The sequence below is a fragment of the Aulonocara stuartgranti genome (assembly GCF_965226115.1).
Source record: "Aulonocara stuartgranti genome assembly, chromosome: 1".
Classification (NCBI taxonomy): Eukaryota; Metazoa; Chordata; class Actinopteri; order Cichliformes; family Cichlidae; genus Aulonocara; species Aulonocara stuartgranti.
In genome coordinates, this window is record NC_138939.1 from 7,900,268 (window position 1) to 7,916,415 (window position 16,148).

Consider the following 16,148-nt stretch of genomic DNA (forward strand, 5'->3'; position numbering starts at 1 on the left):
TATAAACAGTACTCTGCAAATATAGATCCACAATATTTCCACACTTTAGCAATGCCTGTAACAATGCCCACATGAACATGTTTGGCAGTTTTATTTTTTACCATCTTATTTTAGCACACAAGCATGCTGTTGGTGATCAGGTAGTAGGAAGCCCAGGAGTTTTCAGGTATCATTTTTCTAGCACTGTCACCTCACAGCAAGAGGTTTCTGGCTTCTAACCTACTGGTCAGCTGGAGCTTTTCCATGTTTTCTCCCACTGTCCAAAGAGATATTTGTTAGTTTAATTTTTGATTCTAAATTGGCTGCATGTGAAAATATGTCTCTATTTGTTGGTCAGCTTCACGTGGCCATAACTTTGATTAATGTTTGAGAAAGTTGTTGGATGATCATGACGGTTAATGTGCTGTTGATGTCTTAGTTGTTTACAAGTCATGTGACCTCTGTCATTGCATTTAGCTGCTTTTTGTAGGGCTAAAGGAACATTGAGAATATTACTAAAGTTGACAGGATTCATTTTTTGAGGTCCAAATAGTCCATACATGTGGACACTGTTGCTTCCTACTCTGGACAAAAGGATTTGTTAAAATGGGACACTTTGTGTTAAGTTACATTCTTTGGGAAGTTGTTGTGTCCCCTTAATGGTTTCTTCATAGTATCTGTGGGGGGAAAGAAGCATCATTTGAAGTTCAGCAAACAGCTGGTCCTTATTGACACCGCAGTTTAAAGGTTGTTGTAAAAGGTTGTGACCATTCCTGGCCTCAGCAAGTCTTATGGAGGATGGAACAATATTCATCTGCATGAAATGAAGATGGAAAAGGTAGACACCTCATCAGGTTTCTTGGCTGGAGAGCAACAGGAGGCCAGCATCATGTCAGTCTGAGCAGATGAGAGAGCGAGACAGATTATGTCAACAAGTAGTAATGCTGATAGGACGGGCTGAATATAAATTGACGTGTTTCAAATCACGGATTGAATATAAGGAGAGTGAAGCAAAGTGCACTGAGAGGACATGGAAAAAAAGCGGAGAGGGTGCTTGCTAACATCATCGTTTGGTTCGCTTATAAATCCTGACTGACATTAAAAGGCTGCAAGATTACTGGATGGCATCCAAGCCCTCACACAGACTCTCCTGCACATAAGACCATATATACACATGTATTCTATATTCTCACAGACATGAGCATGCATGCTTAACAATGTCTGACTTTTGGCAGGCAGATTTTTTCTTTTAATTAAATGACACTAATTGCTAATATTTGGTGCCAATATAAAACATTTCTTGCCAACAAAATTACACTACAACTTCTAAAACTATTATATATAATGAAGAGAATGAGAAACACACTCAGATTCCCAGCGCACAAACCTTTAAAACCTTTACATTCACACACACAAAGCTCAGACTGATTCCAGTTTAATGGGGTGTGTTTTAGAGGCTGTGTCATGCTGACCGACATACTTTCACATTCCAAAACAAAAACACACGGGTCACTTCTTCCTCCACCCTCAACTTCTTGTCCAGACGCCTCAGCCTCCACTGTCCCACCCACCAGAGACACCCAAGGGAGAGCTGCTCAGACTGACATGCTGCTTATGTATGTACAGTTTACAGATGTGCAGTGAGTTCAGTTAGTATTCACTATTGCTGACCAGATTCTGTTACCATTCAGATTTGTTTTTTCTCTACACATTTGTATCATAACTCCTCAAATACAACACACACATCAAAGGTGATGGATATGCTTCGGTGAAGACTGACAAACAAGGGCTTGGTAGAGAAGTTCAAACACTGTTTACCTCCACAGGAGATAGAGGGTTTATGAACATCTTAGGCCATTCAACAAGTACTTGTGAAGTGTTCTGCCAACATTTTAAAAGCTCAACTGTACTTTACATATTATCAGCACTATTATCATGAAAATATGTTTTGTTCTGGAATTAAATTAGCATAGTCAAATATACTTACAAGCAGGTAAACAATGTGCAAAAAAAGAAATTTAAAGACATACCATTAGATAAAATATAAAGGACACAGTACTTGAGCTACCCCTAGTTTTTTTTTATTCTTTTACAGAGAAATATTCAATTCAATTTTATTTTATTTAACAGAACCAAGTCACAACAACATTTGCCTCAAGGTGCTTTATATTGTAAGGTAGACCCTATATACAGAGAAAAACCTAACAATCATATAACCCCCAATGAGCAAGCACTTTGGCGACAGCGGGAAGAAAAAACTCCCTTTTAACAGGAAGAAACCTGCGGCAGAACCAGCCTCAGGGAGAAGGAAGACAGGACAAAAGACATGCTGTGGAAGAGAGCCAGAGATTAATAACAAGCACGATTCAATGCAGAGAGGTCTATTAACACATTGTGAGTGAGAAAGGTGAGTGAAGAAGAAATACTCAATGCATTATAGGAATCCCCCAGCAACATACACCTTTTGCAGCATAACTAAGGGAGGATTCAGGGTCACCTGATCCAGCCCTAACTATATGCTTTAGCAAGGAAAGTTTTAAGCCTGATCTTAAAAGTAGAGATCTGTCTGCAAACTGGAAGCTGGTTCCACAGAAGCGGGGCCTGAAAACTGAAGGCTCTCCCTCCCATTCTACATTTAAATACTGTAGGAACAACAAGTAAGCCTGCAGTGCAAGACTGAAGCGTTCTAATGGGGTGATATGGTACTATCTTATCATTAAGATAAGATGGGGCCTGATTATTTAAGACATTGTATGTGAGGAGCGGGGTTTTGAATTAAATCTGGATTTAATAGCCAAAGAAGGGAAGCCAGTATAGGAGAAATATGCTCTCTCTTTCTAGTCCCTGTCAGTACTCTTGCTGCAGCATATGTGCAATCATACATGGAGACAGAGTATATAAGTCACCAACAGAGATTTTACAATTCTAACAACCCTGAAAGTCAATATGGCCACCTTTATTCTTCAACAGCGTGAATTCTTTTGAGCAAGCTTTATTGTAATTTTTTAAGTGGTCTTCAGGAATGGTTCTCCAAGCTTCTTGAAGGACATTTCAAAGCTCTTCTTTGGATGTTGGCTGACTTTTGTTCTGTTCTTTGTCAAGATGATCCCACACTGCTTCAATAATGTTGAGGTCCAGGCTCCAAGCAGCCCAGTCGATGACTGGTAGTATTCCACTGTGTGTTTTTCTATCCAGCTAAGCTTTTACTGGATTGGCAGTGTGTTTAGGATCATTGCCGTGCTGAAAAATGAACCTGTTGCCTATCAGATGCTTTCCAGATGGTATTGCATGGCGAATGAAAATCTGATGATACTTTTCTGCATTTCTAATTCCAAACATATTGACAATGCAGCTCCAAACCAGGGGAGAGCCGCCACCATGTTTTACAGATGGCTGTAGACAATTACTGTTGTACTTCTCTACCAACCTCTTCTGCACATTTTGACAAGGATTTGACCCCAAAATGTCACATTTGGCTTCGTCGGTCCATAAGACAAGTTGCTACTCATTTTACCTCCAGTTATTCTATATTTTTTGAATACCCCTGCCTTCCCCTGGTCTGCACCCTTCCAGTGAGACCGTTTCTGATGAGGTTTTGTTGGGCAATAGAAGGATCAGCTGAAAGGCCAGATGCAGCTCTCAGGTCTTGTCTCAGGTCTTATCTGGATTTCCTTTTCCTATTTCTTAAGGTTAGGACTTTCAGGTACTGTTCATTTTCTTTAGTTGGTTCTTTTATAGGCTTGCCACTTCTCCTTTTGTCCTCCATTTGCACCGTTTTCTCTTTTTTTTAAGGACCCACTGAACACCATGCAGAAACAAGCCAGCGTGTTTGGCTTGTAGCATTTTAGGTATCATCTTATTGGTGAAACTATTTTATTTTATTCCTTCCAAACTTGCTTCTAGTATCAAAGTGTCTCTATATCAATTATGGAATTAATTCTTTGCTAAGTTGCATCTTATGTGTCCAGACCTTTGCATGCCACTGTGTTTATAGCTAATTTTATGAACACTTTCTTATATTTATGACACCTTTTTTTCCCTGTTATATTAAGATGACTCATGACACAGCACACATTTGTCAGTTGTTTTGGTTTGTTGTTGAAATGAGCAGACACTGGAATTACACTTCTACAGCCTTATGCATATTTGTGTATACACATCTGCACAGAGAAAGGTGTTATGGGTGACTTATGTTAAAAGAGTTGCACACACAACTCAAAATTTCACCAGCAAAAATTGTCAAGCAATTATTATTGCCTAATTAGCTCTAAAAGCAGTAAGCAGTCGACGCTTATGGGAATGCAATTAGTTTGTCAGGTAGGAAGTGTTCCAGGATTTTACCCTGTGGGGAATATGAACAGCTTGGCTAAAATTCAAGGGAAAAACATTTGTAAACAGGGTGAAAGTGCCCATTGTGTCAAAGCCATACATGTAAAGTTCAGAGTGGCTGTTACGGTCCCTAAATTACTGGCTCAGAGGAACCCATAAACTATGAGAAGCCACAAGCTGTTGGGAGTTCAAAGCAAATTTAATGATGCAAAAACCGAACACAAATAAGGGAGATGGAAGCCCTGGCCAAAACAAACAAATGAGAGAGAAGGTCTTGAACCAGCCAAGTACTGCTTCTTTGGATTCTGCCTTCTGTCCTAAAATAAAAAATACTCAACAGTCAATGATTAACACCACAACCAAAAACATGTCTGCTGGTAACTCAGCTAATAGCTAACAAAACAAACCTGCAAAAACAGCTCAGGATTAAAGCTGACTCTGCGGTGGTGGTGAACCAGACACTCTACACCTCTGGCTTTCAATATGTGATCGTCAACATGCACAACCAATGAGAGAGAAGGAGCGCACGTGAATGAAAAATGATCAAGACAAGAAGGAAGAACGTAGCAGAGGAGAGAAAAACAGTGGCTTACATAACACGTTGCTTCATACTGTAGCAGTTCAAGAATTATTAAATTGTTTCAACAAGAGAAAGTGAAGGAGTCATAAGATTTCAGATAAGTTTTCAGGGTGAGAAACAAAAAAGAGCATAGAGGGATGTGTGTAGTTTTATGCATGCACTGGGCCATTTCTTTTCTTTGGTTATGCACCATGTTTTCCTCTACTTTTACAAACCGATGGGTTGCTGAAACAAATAAATAGGGTCGTTAAGCCATATGTGTAGTCCTAAATTACAGCTGTTCTAAAGTTGATCAGAACCAGATCTACTTTAATCTTCAAGCTAAATAATCTTTTTAGCTGCTGTCATGCCAACGATATAAATCCAAGAAACCCTCCTGCTCAGACGTACATCTGCATCACATTAGCCCAACTTAGATCACTGACTGAGTGATTGATTGATGGATTGACTGACTGATGCAATGAGTGACAATCTTCATCTCAGTATTCACTTTCCTTTCTCCACCTCAGCTCAGAGCCTGGCTTTATACATCCCTCTCAACACTCCACGCTACAGGCTGCAGATTAAAGCCACTCTCATCTGGATCTCATCAGTTTAGGCTGGCCTCGCTATTTTATAGGTTATTTTTCATTCAAGAGAGGGAGGGGGATCTCATAGTGATTTAAGGTTACACTGCATGGAGGCTGGAGGAAAATAAAAGCAACTTATTGTCTTGAGGGGACCTTGACTGAAGCAGCATGCTAAATCCCCTCCGGTAACAGCTTGCAGTTTTTGGGATAGGAGTTGGGAATTCATCTGTGTTTTTTCAAGCATGCATGTGTGATATTTGTTGCATGCTGTGCTGCTAGAAATTCTGAGCCATTTCCTCTGTTTTTTTCCAGCTGTGCTGCTTGTAACATGTGGTGGATTGTTGTGGGATTGCTGAACGACTGTCATTTCCAAACACCCTAAATCAAGTGTGAGAAAATTCCTTGCCCAATAATTTTTGTGCAATGCTGACTTAGGGAAAAATGCATCTACAAGACTTTAGGAGTTTACATCACAAAAGTAGACTGTAAACAAGTTTTGTTTTTTGTTTTTTTTGTTTTTTAAATGAATTCATAGTTTAAGTACTGTGACTAAAATTCAGAATAAGAAGTAACTGCAGCTTGTTTTTACCTACTTTTTTAAAACTGTAGTGAAACTGAGAAACAGACCAGTAGCCCTCAGGCAGCTTTGATGACCTGCTGACAAATGAGCATTGTCAGCAGATTGCCAAAATGAACTTGAGTTCTTGGGTTTATTTATTATTGCAATAGTTAGTTAGTTGACTCTAAGTCTACTATTATTTGTAAAGGATGGCCTCTCTCATTTCCAATACTGTTTTGATGCAGGTTAATAATGCATATAAAATAAGCTGCTCTTTACTTTTTAGTGTTTTGGTGCTGCTAGTGCCGAATACCTTCCTCTAAATCAGCGGTCCCCAACCCCCGGGCCTCAGACCGGTACCGGTCCGTGAGTCGTTTGGTACCGGGCCGCGAGAGTTGAGGCTCAGGTGTGAAATGTATAGTTTTCAGGGTTTTTATCGGTTTTCAGCATTATTTTGTTATCATTTTTATCGTTTACTCGGTTTTCCTGGGTCTTTTCACGTGTGTTATGAATAAATCTTCTTTTTTTCGGTACCGGTACTAGTTTTATTTTGTTGTATTTATCCGCAACACCTTAAAGGCCGGTCCATGAAAATATTGTCGGGCATAAACCGGTCCGTGGCGCAAAAAAGGTTGGGGACCGCTGTTCTAAATGATGATGTGTTAGTTGTCAGTGAGGGTGGCAGGATGTCATTGTTGTCCTCACGTTTATCTTCAGCTGCACTTATACACTTATACACTGTTTAAATACTACAACAGTTGGCTCGCGGTGTACACTTTCCAAATATTTTTTATTTTACAAAGTTCACGTGAACAGCAACAAACTTATAAAACTGCAGTGCTGAAATTATTAAATTTAATTACTGCTCTCTGAAGCAAAGATTTTTTGACTCTACTAAGCAGATTTTGCTTCTTGGCTCTTTACTAATTAAAACAGCCATTTCTACTTGATGGGCAACAAATCACATTTATATAGAAAAGTGCATCATGCAGGCCTGTTTTTCATCAGTGCAATGCGCTACACAGTTAAAATGCAGATTCATCACAGCAGTTATCCTGTTTTTCCTGTTTCATTTACCACTCTGTAATTGTCTGATTACGTGATCCAATATGTAACAAAGTCAACATCAACTGAAACATTTGGTTTGACTGTAGAAGTGCTGGTTTGCAGACTTTTTATTACATATGGAGGTTTTCTGTTTCTCTCTGAGCAAATCAACATCTGGGTACGGCTTTTTATTTATCAAACATATAACGGCGGTATCACTCTTCTCATGTATAAAAAAATAAAATAAAATGGCTTTCCCAGCTGATCTGAAATTGGCATTGAATATTCTCCTTTTCTTCTTTCAGGAGGAAGTGCTGTAAAGGATTCAGATTTGTGATGGGCCAGTGCATACCTGAAAGTAGGTAAACCATTTGCTCCATCGCATAAGTTTTGCTCATAAACTCTCACATCTGGATCCACATGTTTCAAATCTGATGCAATTTTGTTTTCCTCGAAGGCAGTTTATAAACACAACAAACTGTACAAAACATAATGTGGAACACCTTTGTCAGTTTAGCAGTCCTTTCATACAGCTTGTACACTTCAGTCACCTGAAACAAACGGCACATAAAAAATAATATGTCTTGGCAAAGACAACTGACAACTGTGATTTTCCATAACAAACATCTGATTCTTGTGAAAGTTGTCAGCTTTCATGGCCATGTTCTCACGGGCTGGTGAAAAGCATTGCTAAACAATTTCGTTTCTTTCTAAAACTGTAATCCTGTGCTTCCAGATGGTAACAGTAATTAGCATCAGACACTAGACGGTGCTGTTCTTCCATGACCCCACGAAGAACGAATGCTTCCCTAAATTATTTGTGAATAGCTGATATATAAGGAGAGACTGAAGATAGACAATAGATATGATCATATCTGTAGTATGTTTCTTACAGCAGGTTAAAATTTGAACTTGAGTCAACTTGAGCAACAATAAAATTATAATAAAGTATATAAACAAAATAAATCAGTGCTTAACTTTGCTTGACATGCCATTAAAATCTTTAAATGCTGTGGTGCTTACAGCCCCAGCCAGAGGCTATAAGTGAGGCACAGAAACCCAGAGAAGAGATCAAATAACTGCATTTTAATGTTTCAGTTTAATGGTTCCTTTGGCCTCATAGCACACAAGTTTAATGCAGGCTGCTGTAGGATTTCAGTTATATTCTATACTAACTACGACATGAACTACTCTGTTGAAAATCTGACAATACACTTATTAGATGAAATCCTAGACTTAGTGTGACTAGTCGCAGGCTTAAAGATTGGGTTAAAGGCTCAGTCATTCAGGAGGAGCTCAGAGGAGAGCTGCTACTCTATCACATTATATGGAGCCAGTTGAGGTGGTTCCTGGGTGCCTCTTAGATGAAGTGTTTTGGATATGTTCTACCAGGAGGAGACCCTGGAGCATACCCAGGACATACTGGAGACATTACGTCTCGTGCCTGGTTTCCTTGTTTCACCCTTAGAAGAGCTGAAGGAGGTGTTTGGGGAGAGGGAGGTCTGGGTGTCTCTGCTTTGACAGCCCCTCCCACGATGGGGAAATACATATAAACAGCAGAATAACAAGCAAGCAACTCTAGGTTGCAGTGGCGTATATAAACTCCAACATTCATTGTGATTAGATACTGTAAAACATGAACTTAATGAAATTGAATAAAGCCATGCAGAGTCTGCACTGATGTAAGGTTATGAGAAAAAAAATCTCTTGTCCACAAATTGTTTGTGTTGAATATGGAGGAAACTTCAGATAGTTACAGATATGAGTTACATGATAATATTTCAGACTGTGCCAGTAAATGTTTTGCTTGTGTTACACCCATCCTACTGTGATATGTATAAACCCTTTTTGAGATGTTTCTTTACTTGTTCTGAAACTCTATGAATGAAACAAAGCAGTAATGAAGCTGTATAAAATGCTCACACCACACTCCTCTTCATAGGTGTGGATGTGTGTGCTGCGTCACCTTGCGAGCAGCAGTGCACTGATAACTTTGGACGAGTTGTCTGCACATGCTATCCTGGATATCGCTTTGACCGAGAAAGACACCGCAACCACAAATCTCCATACTGCCTGGGTCAGTTTTCATTATCTCTGGGAAAAAACAATTAACTATGCTTTTGCATAGGCTATTTGTCATTCACTGCACCACACGTCTTTATTCTTGAAAGTGATCTAAGTAACAAGTGTGGTTTGGAACTAAACAGGTGAAATAGCTCCCTCTTGTGGTTTTGTGCAGCAAAACATTTTCTCTCTATTACCATCAGCTTTCTGGGCTTAGACCAGGACCTGGAAAAGTAATTCTAAAAAGCTCTTAATTGCATTTAACACCTCAAAGTGACTTTCATCTTTCAAATTCTACAATAAAAGATTAACCTGAAAACACACAAATGGACAGAAATTACTATGTGTAAGTGTAGGAATTAAACATTCAAATTTTACTTGAGATTTACTGTAAACTAACTTTATCTTTACTACTTTCTTCCCCTTTCTGTCTCTATCACACAAAAATATGCAGACATTGATGAGTGTGAGGCCCCAAGCAGCAGTCTGTGTGACCAGGAGTGTGTGAACACAGTGGGCAGCTTTGAGTGTCGCTGTCGCAGTGGTTACATACTTGCATCGGATCAACGCTCTTGCATTGCCATACACAACTGTAAGTTTCTGTGCCACTCATCATCGCATCATTTTGAGCTTTATGGTTTTTTTTCATGTTTGTCTTCTATTTTTCCTGCTCTGTTTCGTTCATTTTAGTTGTAGAGCGCTTTGGTCAACCTTTGTTGTTTTCAGATGTGCTTATAAATAAATTGATCGCTGTAAACAGAACTTGTAGCAGATTCTTTTAGGCCTTTGGCTGTTTTAAATAAGATATCGCTTCCAGCTGGTGGTAGGGCAGATTATGTTATAACAAAGATAGATGTGAGATTTTATGTGAGGTTGAACAGAAGAAGGTTGTTTGAATAACTGCAACTGTGAGTAGATGCATGACAAACTTAGGATGCAAAGCCAGGAAAGTAAATGACAAGAACCCGTTTTATTAGGTGATGCAAAAAAACATCAAAAACTTTTTTTTAAAAAGAAAGAAACACAAGGTTAAAGAATGAAAATAAAACCAAACCAAAAACAGGAGCATGAGTTACAACAGGAAAAACAAACACAGAGCAAACACACTGGCAACTGATAGAGGGAAGACAGGAAGATATAAACCCAGGGTTGAAAAGATGGAGATCAGACACAGGTGAAGGCAAAATACAGAAGGAAATAACCATGAAAAATGTGGACAGTGGAAAAATGGAAGTTAAGAGACAGACATAAAAGAGAGACAAAGAAAAAAAGTAAGAACACGAAAACAAAAATCAATTACAGTAATTACAATTACAATTACAGTACTGCTTGTGGTGGTATTTAAACTCACATGAATTCAAAAAAATTGACTGAACTTCTTTCTTCTGTTATTTAACTTAACAGCATGCAGTACAGTTTGAGAATTTTATTTCCTTGTTTTTTTCTTGCAGTGAGCTCATCAGGGAAGTCAGATACCTTGATGAGTTCTGGTACCTGCTCATTCACCTGTCAAGATTTTATGAACATGAAAAATAGTTTACTGCAGCTGAAACTCAAGCTGGGAAATACACACTCACCCAACCAGGTAACATCTTTATGTAATAGCAGTTAAACCAAATGACTGAATCAAGCATTCAAGCATGAACTCTTTCAGTCAGTCAATCAGACCATTTATTGTAAATGATGATGGCTAAAAAGTGAGCAAGACTTAATAGTTGCATAAAAAACTGAGGATGTTAAAGAAATTATTCAATTATTCAAAGTCAAACTGTGTTGGACCACACATCTGACCTTTAAATTCATTTTAGTTTAAACTTTCTTCTATTCTTTTGAAGGTACCTGGCTTGGCCAACAGCAGTAATAAACCAAGTCTGGGACGAGCAGGAAAAAAACCTGATGGCCCATGCCTTTCTGGTCTTCCTGGCCCTCCAGGAGCTCCTGGCGTCCCAGGTAATATGAAACTGATGGAAATCCTAGAGACAGATCCACCTCTAGTTACAGACACTGTATTACAGTGGCAAATATTTTGGCTATTTACCTAATAGATTTACTGGAAAATAATCAAATGAAATGTTCTGAACAGATGATGTTCGCTCATAATAACAGACCTTAAAAGTATTCTCAGCCCATGCTGTTGGGATGCCAGACTCCACTGAGGTTAATATTTTTCTTCTGTCTCTACCAGGACACCCAGGGCAACCTGGAATGAGAGGTGACCTTGGGGAGAGGGGCCCTCCTGGACCTCCTGGCCCTCGGGGAGACATGGGACCTATGGGTCCAGAGCCTGACCTAAAGCACATAAAGAGAGGCCGCAGGGGGGCAGTGGTAAGGAAAGAAACTGGCACCATAATTTAGGTGTTCTTACAGGCTTTACCTCCCACTTCAATCAGCTCATAAAGCTAATAACCCTTTTCCACTGGCGCAGCGACATGACTGGTGCTGGGACGCATCCAGTTCTGTCTTGATGTTTGTAGAGACGTATTATTAATCCATTTTCAGCGGATTAGCAACCAAATCCTACAAGTAATGTTGGCAGCATAAGTTGCTATTCACTATGAATCTGAAGACTGTACCTGCAATTTATGAGTCTTTTTTTGCAGCAGAGCCTCCAATAGTCACTGATATCAGTAGTCACTACTTGGAACTAGCAAACTTGCTATGTCTTGAAAAAAATCTGTTCTGTGTCAGACACCAGTACTGCATCACTGGAAAGAGGTAGCTCAAAGATGAATAGATGAACTGTATGATAATAGTTTAAGCAGGTAACTGTTGCTGTGATTAAAAGAAAACCTGCTGTTCTTAAACCCATCTCTCAATCGTTTATACAGGGACCACCCGGGGCGCCAGGAAGAGATGGATTAAAGGTTGTTATAGCAACTTTATTTTGCTTATGTGTCTTTGTATGCTTTTGTGTCACCATCGCCAGTCGCCATCTTGTGCCTGTCTGTGTCTGGCTCACACATTTCAAATGCACTCTTAATAGACCCTGCTCTGAAAAGCAAACTTAACAACATTTATTACGTTTTTTTGTTTTTTAACTGTTTCTTATACCTCGTCTCACCATTCTGACATTTAAACTCACCACTGATGCTCTTCCCATGCATGAAGCTACAGTACACCCTGTTATGAGTCTTATTGTCCATGGAAGCAAGCAAGCTGAATACAGTTTAAAAGGTTAAAACTCAATCAATGTGTGCTGTTTCTCATCTACAGGGTGACAGAGGAGCTCCAGGTCCCAGAGGCCCACCTGTAAGTTATTATAGATGTATGGATTATAACACACTATATCAATGATAGACATAGCCACTGTGAAATCACCTACTTGTTTACGAAGCCCTGGTGTAAAGCTTTAGTCTAAGCGTTTTAGGTGCTAGAAGTGATCATATTTGGATAAGAGGGTTAAAAAAAACAAAGTCTGGCAAGGTTGGTTAACAAGCTGCATCCATACACCTTAAGTGTGCATCAGTCAGACACTCAGTACCTGCTAATAAGTGCAATGTAGCATAAAAATAACATGCTAAAAATTAACCATGAAAACTGGAACACAGACTTTTTGGTCTGTTGTAATATTAGTCCACATTATTCATCAGATAATTTCACTGAACATGTTTTAAAAGGAACAAATGCCACAAACATGGGCAAAAGGTGGTACATACTAGCAGACAGCTACCTGCTAAATCCCTTTGTGGCTGCAACCCCATATATTTAAGTCTAGAATAAATTTAAAAGAGTGAGCTTACAGCTGTGATGTAAAGGGTAAACTAGTTATGGGGGCTAACTGACATTTGGAGTAATGATTTAGTGACCATTCAAGGAGCTGCACTGTTTCGGGGGCTTTCAGCTTTTCCTTTATTTTCAGGCTGCATGTGCACAATTAATTAACTAACCAATCAATTTCTCGCCTGTCTCTAGGGTCCACCTGGCTCCTTCGACTTTCTTTTGCTAATGATGGCTGACATCCGAAATGACATAATCGAACTGCAAGAGAAGGTGTTTGGGGAGCAGCGGGGAATCTCTCTGGACAGTCCTCCTCATAACAGCGGGGAAGCAGATTTTGTAGAGTGGGGCTCTGGAAAAGGAGATCACATGCTTAATACCTGACCTCTAACGTCCACCTCAAAGTAACAATTACTTGATCCCAGCAAACAACATATCAATCCTGACTCTTTGCTTAGAGGATAACGGATGCTGGCGGTCAAAATGTTAGCGTGTACATAATTCCTAAACTTATGGCTGGGATGAGCCTTGCTTGAACTTCAACAATGGTACAGACAGTAAAAGAGAGCAACCTAAATTTTGAAATCTGATGCTTTGACCACTGCAAGCGCTGTTTTGCTGCCTTTCAAGTGGATGTGAGAGTGAAGGGTGTGTGTGCAGGACATGGAGTGAGAAAGATGCCGCGTGAGCCTTTATGTCTGAGTCTCTGAGCTGTGCCTCTGAGCAGAACCACTTCAAACGACCGACTTTATCGTCTACATCTCTTCCTGTTTCTGAGTCTGTTCATGAAAGCTCTGCTGTGCCACTCACAGTTTGCCTCCAGGGCACTGGTATGAGGACCCAGGCCCTGCGCTGTTACCCTCCTCAGCACCTGCCTGTGGCATCCAGCCATGAACACTGACTGTGCAGCTAACCTCTGAGGGGGTCTTCAGAAAATAAAGATATATGAGTATGGTATTGTTAAAATTAAAATTAAAGAAGATCAATTTTAATAGAAAAAACATTTAACACATAGAAATCACCTGATATGTACCACTTAGCAATAATATGAAGTGATGTAAATGATTTTAAAAAGTAAAAAATGGACACATAATAATCTTTAAACTCACTTGTTTAATGGGTTCATTATGAACATGTTCAAGAAGAATGTTGAACATCTTTTAAAATTGGAGGATGAGCCAGCAAGACAGACAAGAAGACGGCTGGTCATTTATTTTATTTTATTTTATTTTATTTCATTTTATTCTATTTTATTTTATTTTTTTAAGTAAATTATGAAAAGGGTAAACTGAGTGCTTGTCAAGGTTTGTCTTAATGTAGTTATTTTGTAGTTTTCCATTTGAATTTGTTGTCCATCAGTTTCAAAAGATGTAATAATTAGTTGGTTTTCAACAAAGCATGTAGCAAAAGTTACAGAGGAGAATGAGAGCCATGTTAAAAAACATATATATTACTGATTATTTTGAGAGTAAAGTCGAAATGTCGAGATTACAGCTGTTGTTATAAGACAAACTGCCACAGCTGCTATACTCTCTAAAATGCCTTGGTAGATGAGTTAGTGAAAAGAAACTTATCTTATCTTATCTTATCGTGTCTTGTGACACAACATTCATGCTGTTTATTGTAACCATTGATACCCTTACATCTGTCCACCGCCAGCCATTTCATTTTGCCAAATCCACTCTTCTGTGTTTGTGTGTTTTTTTTTCCATCTGACCAGAAGCAGCTTTCTTCACCTTATACTGATCACTATACTGTGTTTATGTGCTAAAGGATTGATAATTTCCTAGACAATTTCCTAGACATCAGGAAGAAGGAGCACAACAAAATAAAGCAGATGTGGAAATTAAAGCCCAAGAGGTCCCAAAAGAGTAGAGCCAGGAGCTCTAATTCTAGATACAGCACACTATGCAGAATTCTCAAATTACACAGAGCAATAATATATACACAAATATAAAACAGCTAATAATCGCCCTAAATGGTCTATTTTACTTCAGTTCAGCATAATAAAATTTTTATATGAAAAATGTTTTAACAAGGTTGCTAGGAGCAACCAGAAGCATCGCTATCAGGATTTATCCTCCCCATATGAAAATATGAACACAGTTTAAAATGTGTCCACTATAAGTACATTACAATGGAAAACTCAATAAACTAATTTGAGACTCTAGTATTTTCATCTGGATGATTTTGGTGATGAATAAATGTGTATAATAATAATAATAATAACATAATAATCACCAATTCAGTTTGATAAGACAACCTGGGGGGTTTTGTGCCATAAATGGATTAATAGCAATTGCCAAATTTATAGCCCACTCATACTCATACTCTTTCAATTTATGTCCCAAGGGGGTTGGAGCCTGTCCCAGATGACACTGGGTAAAAAACAGACTACACTCATACCAATTCCAACTCTAACATGCACTGTTGCTGCACTGAAAAAGCAAGGTTGAGTAATTGTGAAAAACAGACACAGGCACAACTCACAAAGAAAGACCCAGCCAACAGTAGTTTGAAATCCAGAAACCTTCTGAGACATAGTGCACTAACTACTCACCACTAAAAAGAGTATAGCCAGACTCAAATTCCCTGCTTGTGTGCACAAACTTGGCCAAATAAAGATGATTCTGACTTTCAAACCAAGTGTGGATTTATTCAGTGCCACCAGCAGAGGGTGCTAATTCTCAGATGGTGCTTTCTCAAAGCAAAGCGTTGCGTTCTTTAATTTGCTTTGTGAATCCCACCCAGGTTTTTACTTACCTGATCAAAGGGCCCTGCCACCAAACCATCACATACTTAGAAGGTGTTTATATTTCTCCATGTTTTTGAGCATACATGAATTATCCTAGCATTCATGTACAGGCTGGTGCTCATCATTATGTTCAGCGCTGACTGTTGAACCATCACGTGGCTGCATGTTATTATGAAAGGTGTAACAATTAGAGGTCAGAGGTGAAATGTCTTGGGGTACAGAGCTGTAGGGATAATTATAGAGTGCAGGCTGACAGCGAGGGCCTGTTTGAGCTTGTGGGGTGCACAACTTAAGAGATTGTGAAATATGTTTGATTTGTGCTGTGATCTGGTTCACCACACATATTATTTATATATATATATATATATATATATATATATATATATATATATATATATATATATATATATATATATAAAACTTTTTTTTAAATATATATGCATTTACACACACACACACACGCACACACACATATATCAGTGTCTGTTACGTGTGTGTGTGTGTTTCACTTCGTGACAGACTTCTCACTTAACAGCTCCACCCCCTGCC

The 16,148-nt window shown here is 38.9% G+C and overlaps 1 protein-coding gene across 1 annotated transcript in view; it reads left to right on the forward strand.

Moving 5' to 3' along the window:
• Positions 1–15,486, forward strand: part of LOC309707533 (collagen and calcium-binding EGF domain-containing protein 1-like) — a 38,498-nt gene extending 23,012 nt beyond the window's left edge. Inside the window, exons 3-11 of the mRNA XM_082534903.1 lie at positions 7,369–7,421; positions 9,006–9,140; positions 9,582–9,719; positions 10,579–10,712; positions 10,963–11,077; positions 11,313–11,452; positions 11,956–11,991; positions 12,341–12,376; positions 13,040–15,486. Coding sequence (XP_082391029.1) covers positions 7,369–7,421; positions 9,006–9,140; positions 9,582–9,719; positions 10,579–10,712; positions 10,963–11,077; positions 11,313–11,452; positions 11,956–11,991; positions 12,341–12,376; positions 13,040–13,228 — 976 coding nt within the window. The 3' untranslated portion in view covers positions 13,229–15,486. The remainder of the gene's footprint in view (positions 1–7,368; positions 7,422–9,005; positions 9,141–9,581; positions 9,720–10,578; positions 10,713–10,962; positions 11,078–11,312; positions 11,453–11,955; positions 11,992–12,340; positions 12,377–13,039) is intronic.
• Positions 15,487–16,148: the final 662 nt, after the last annotated feature.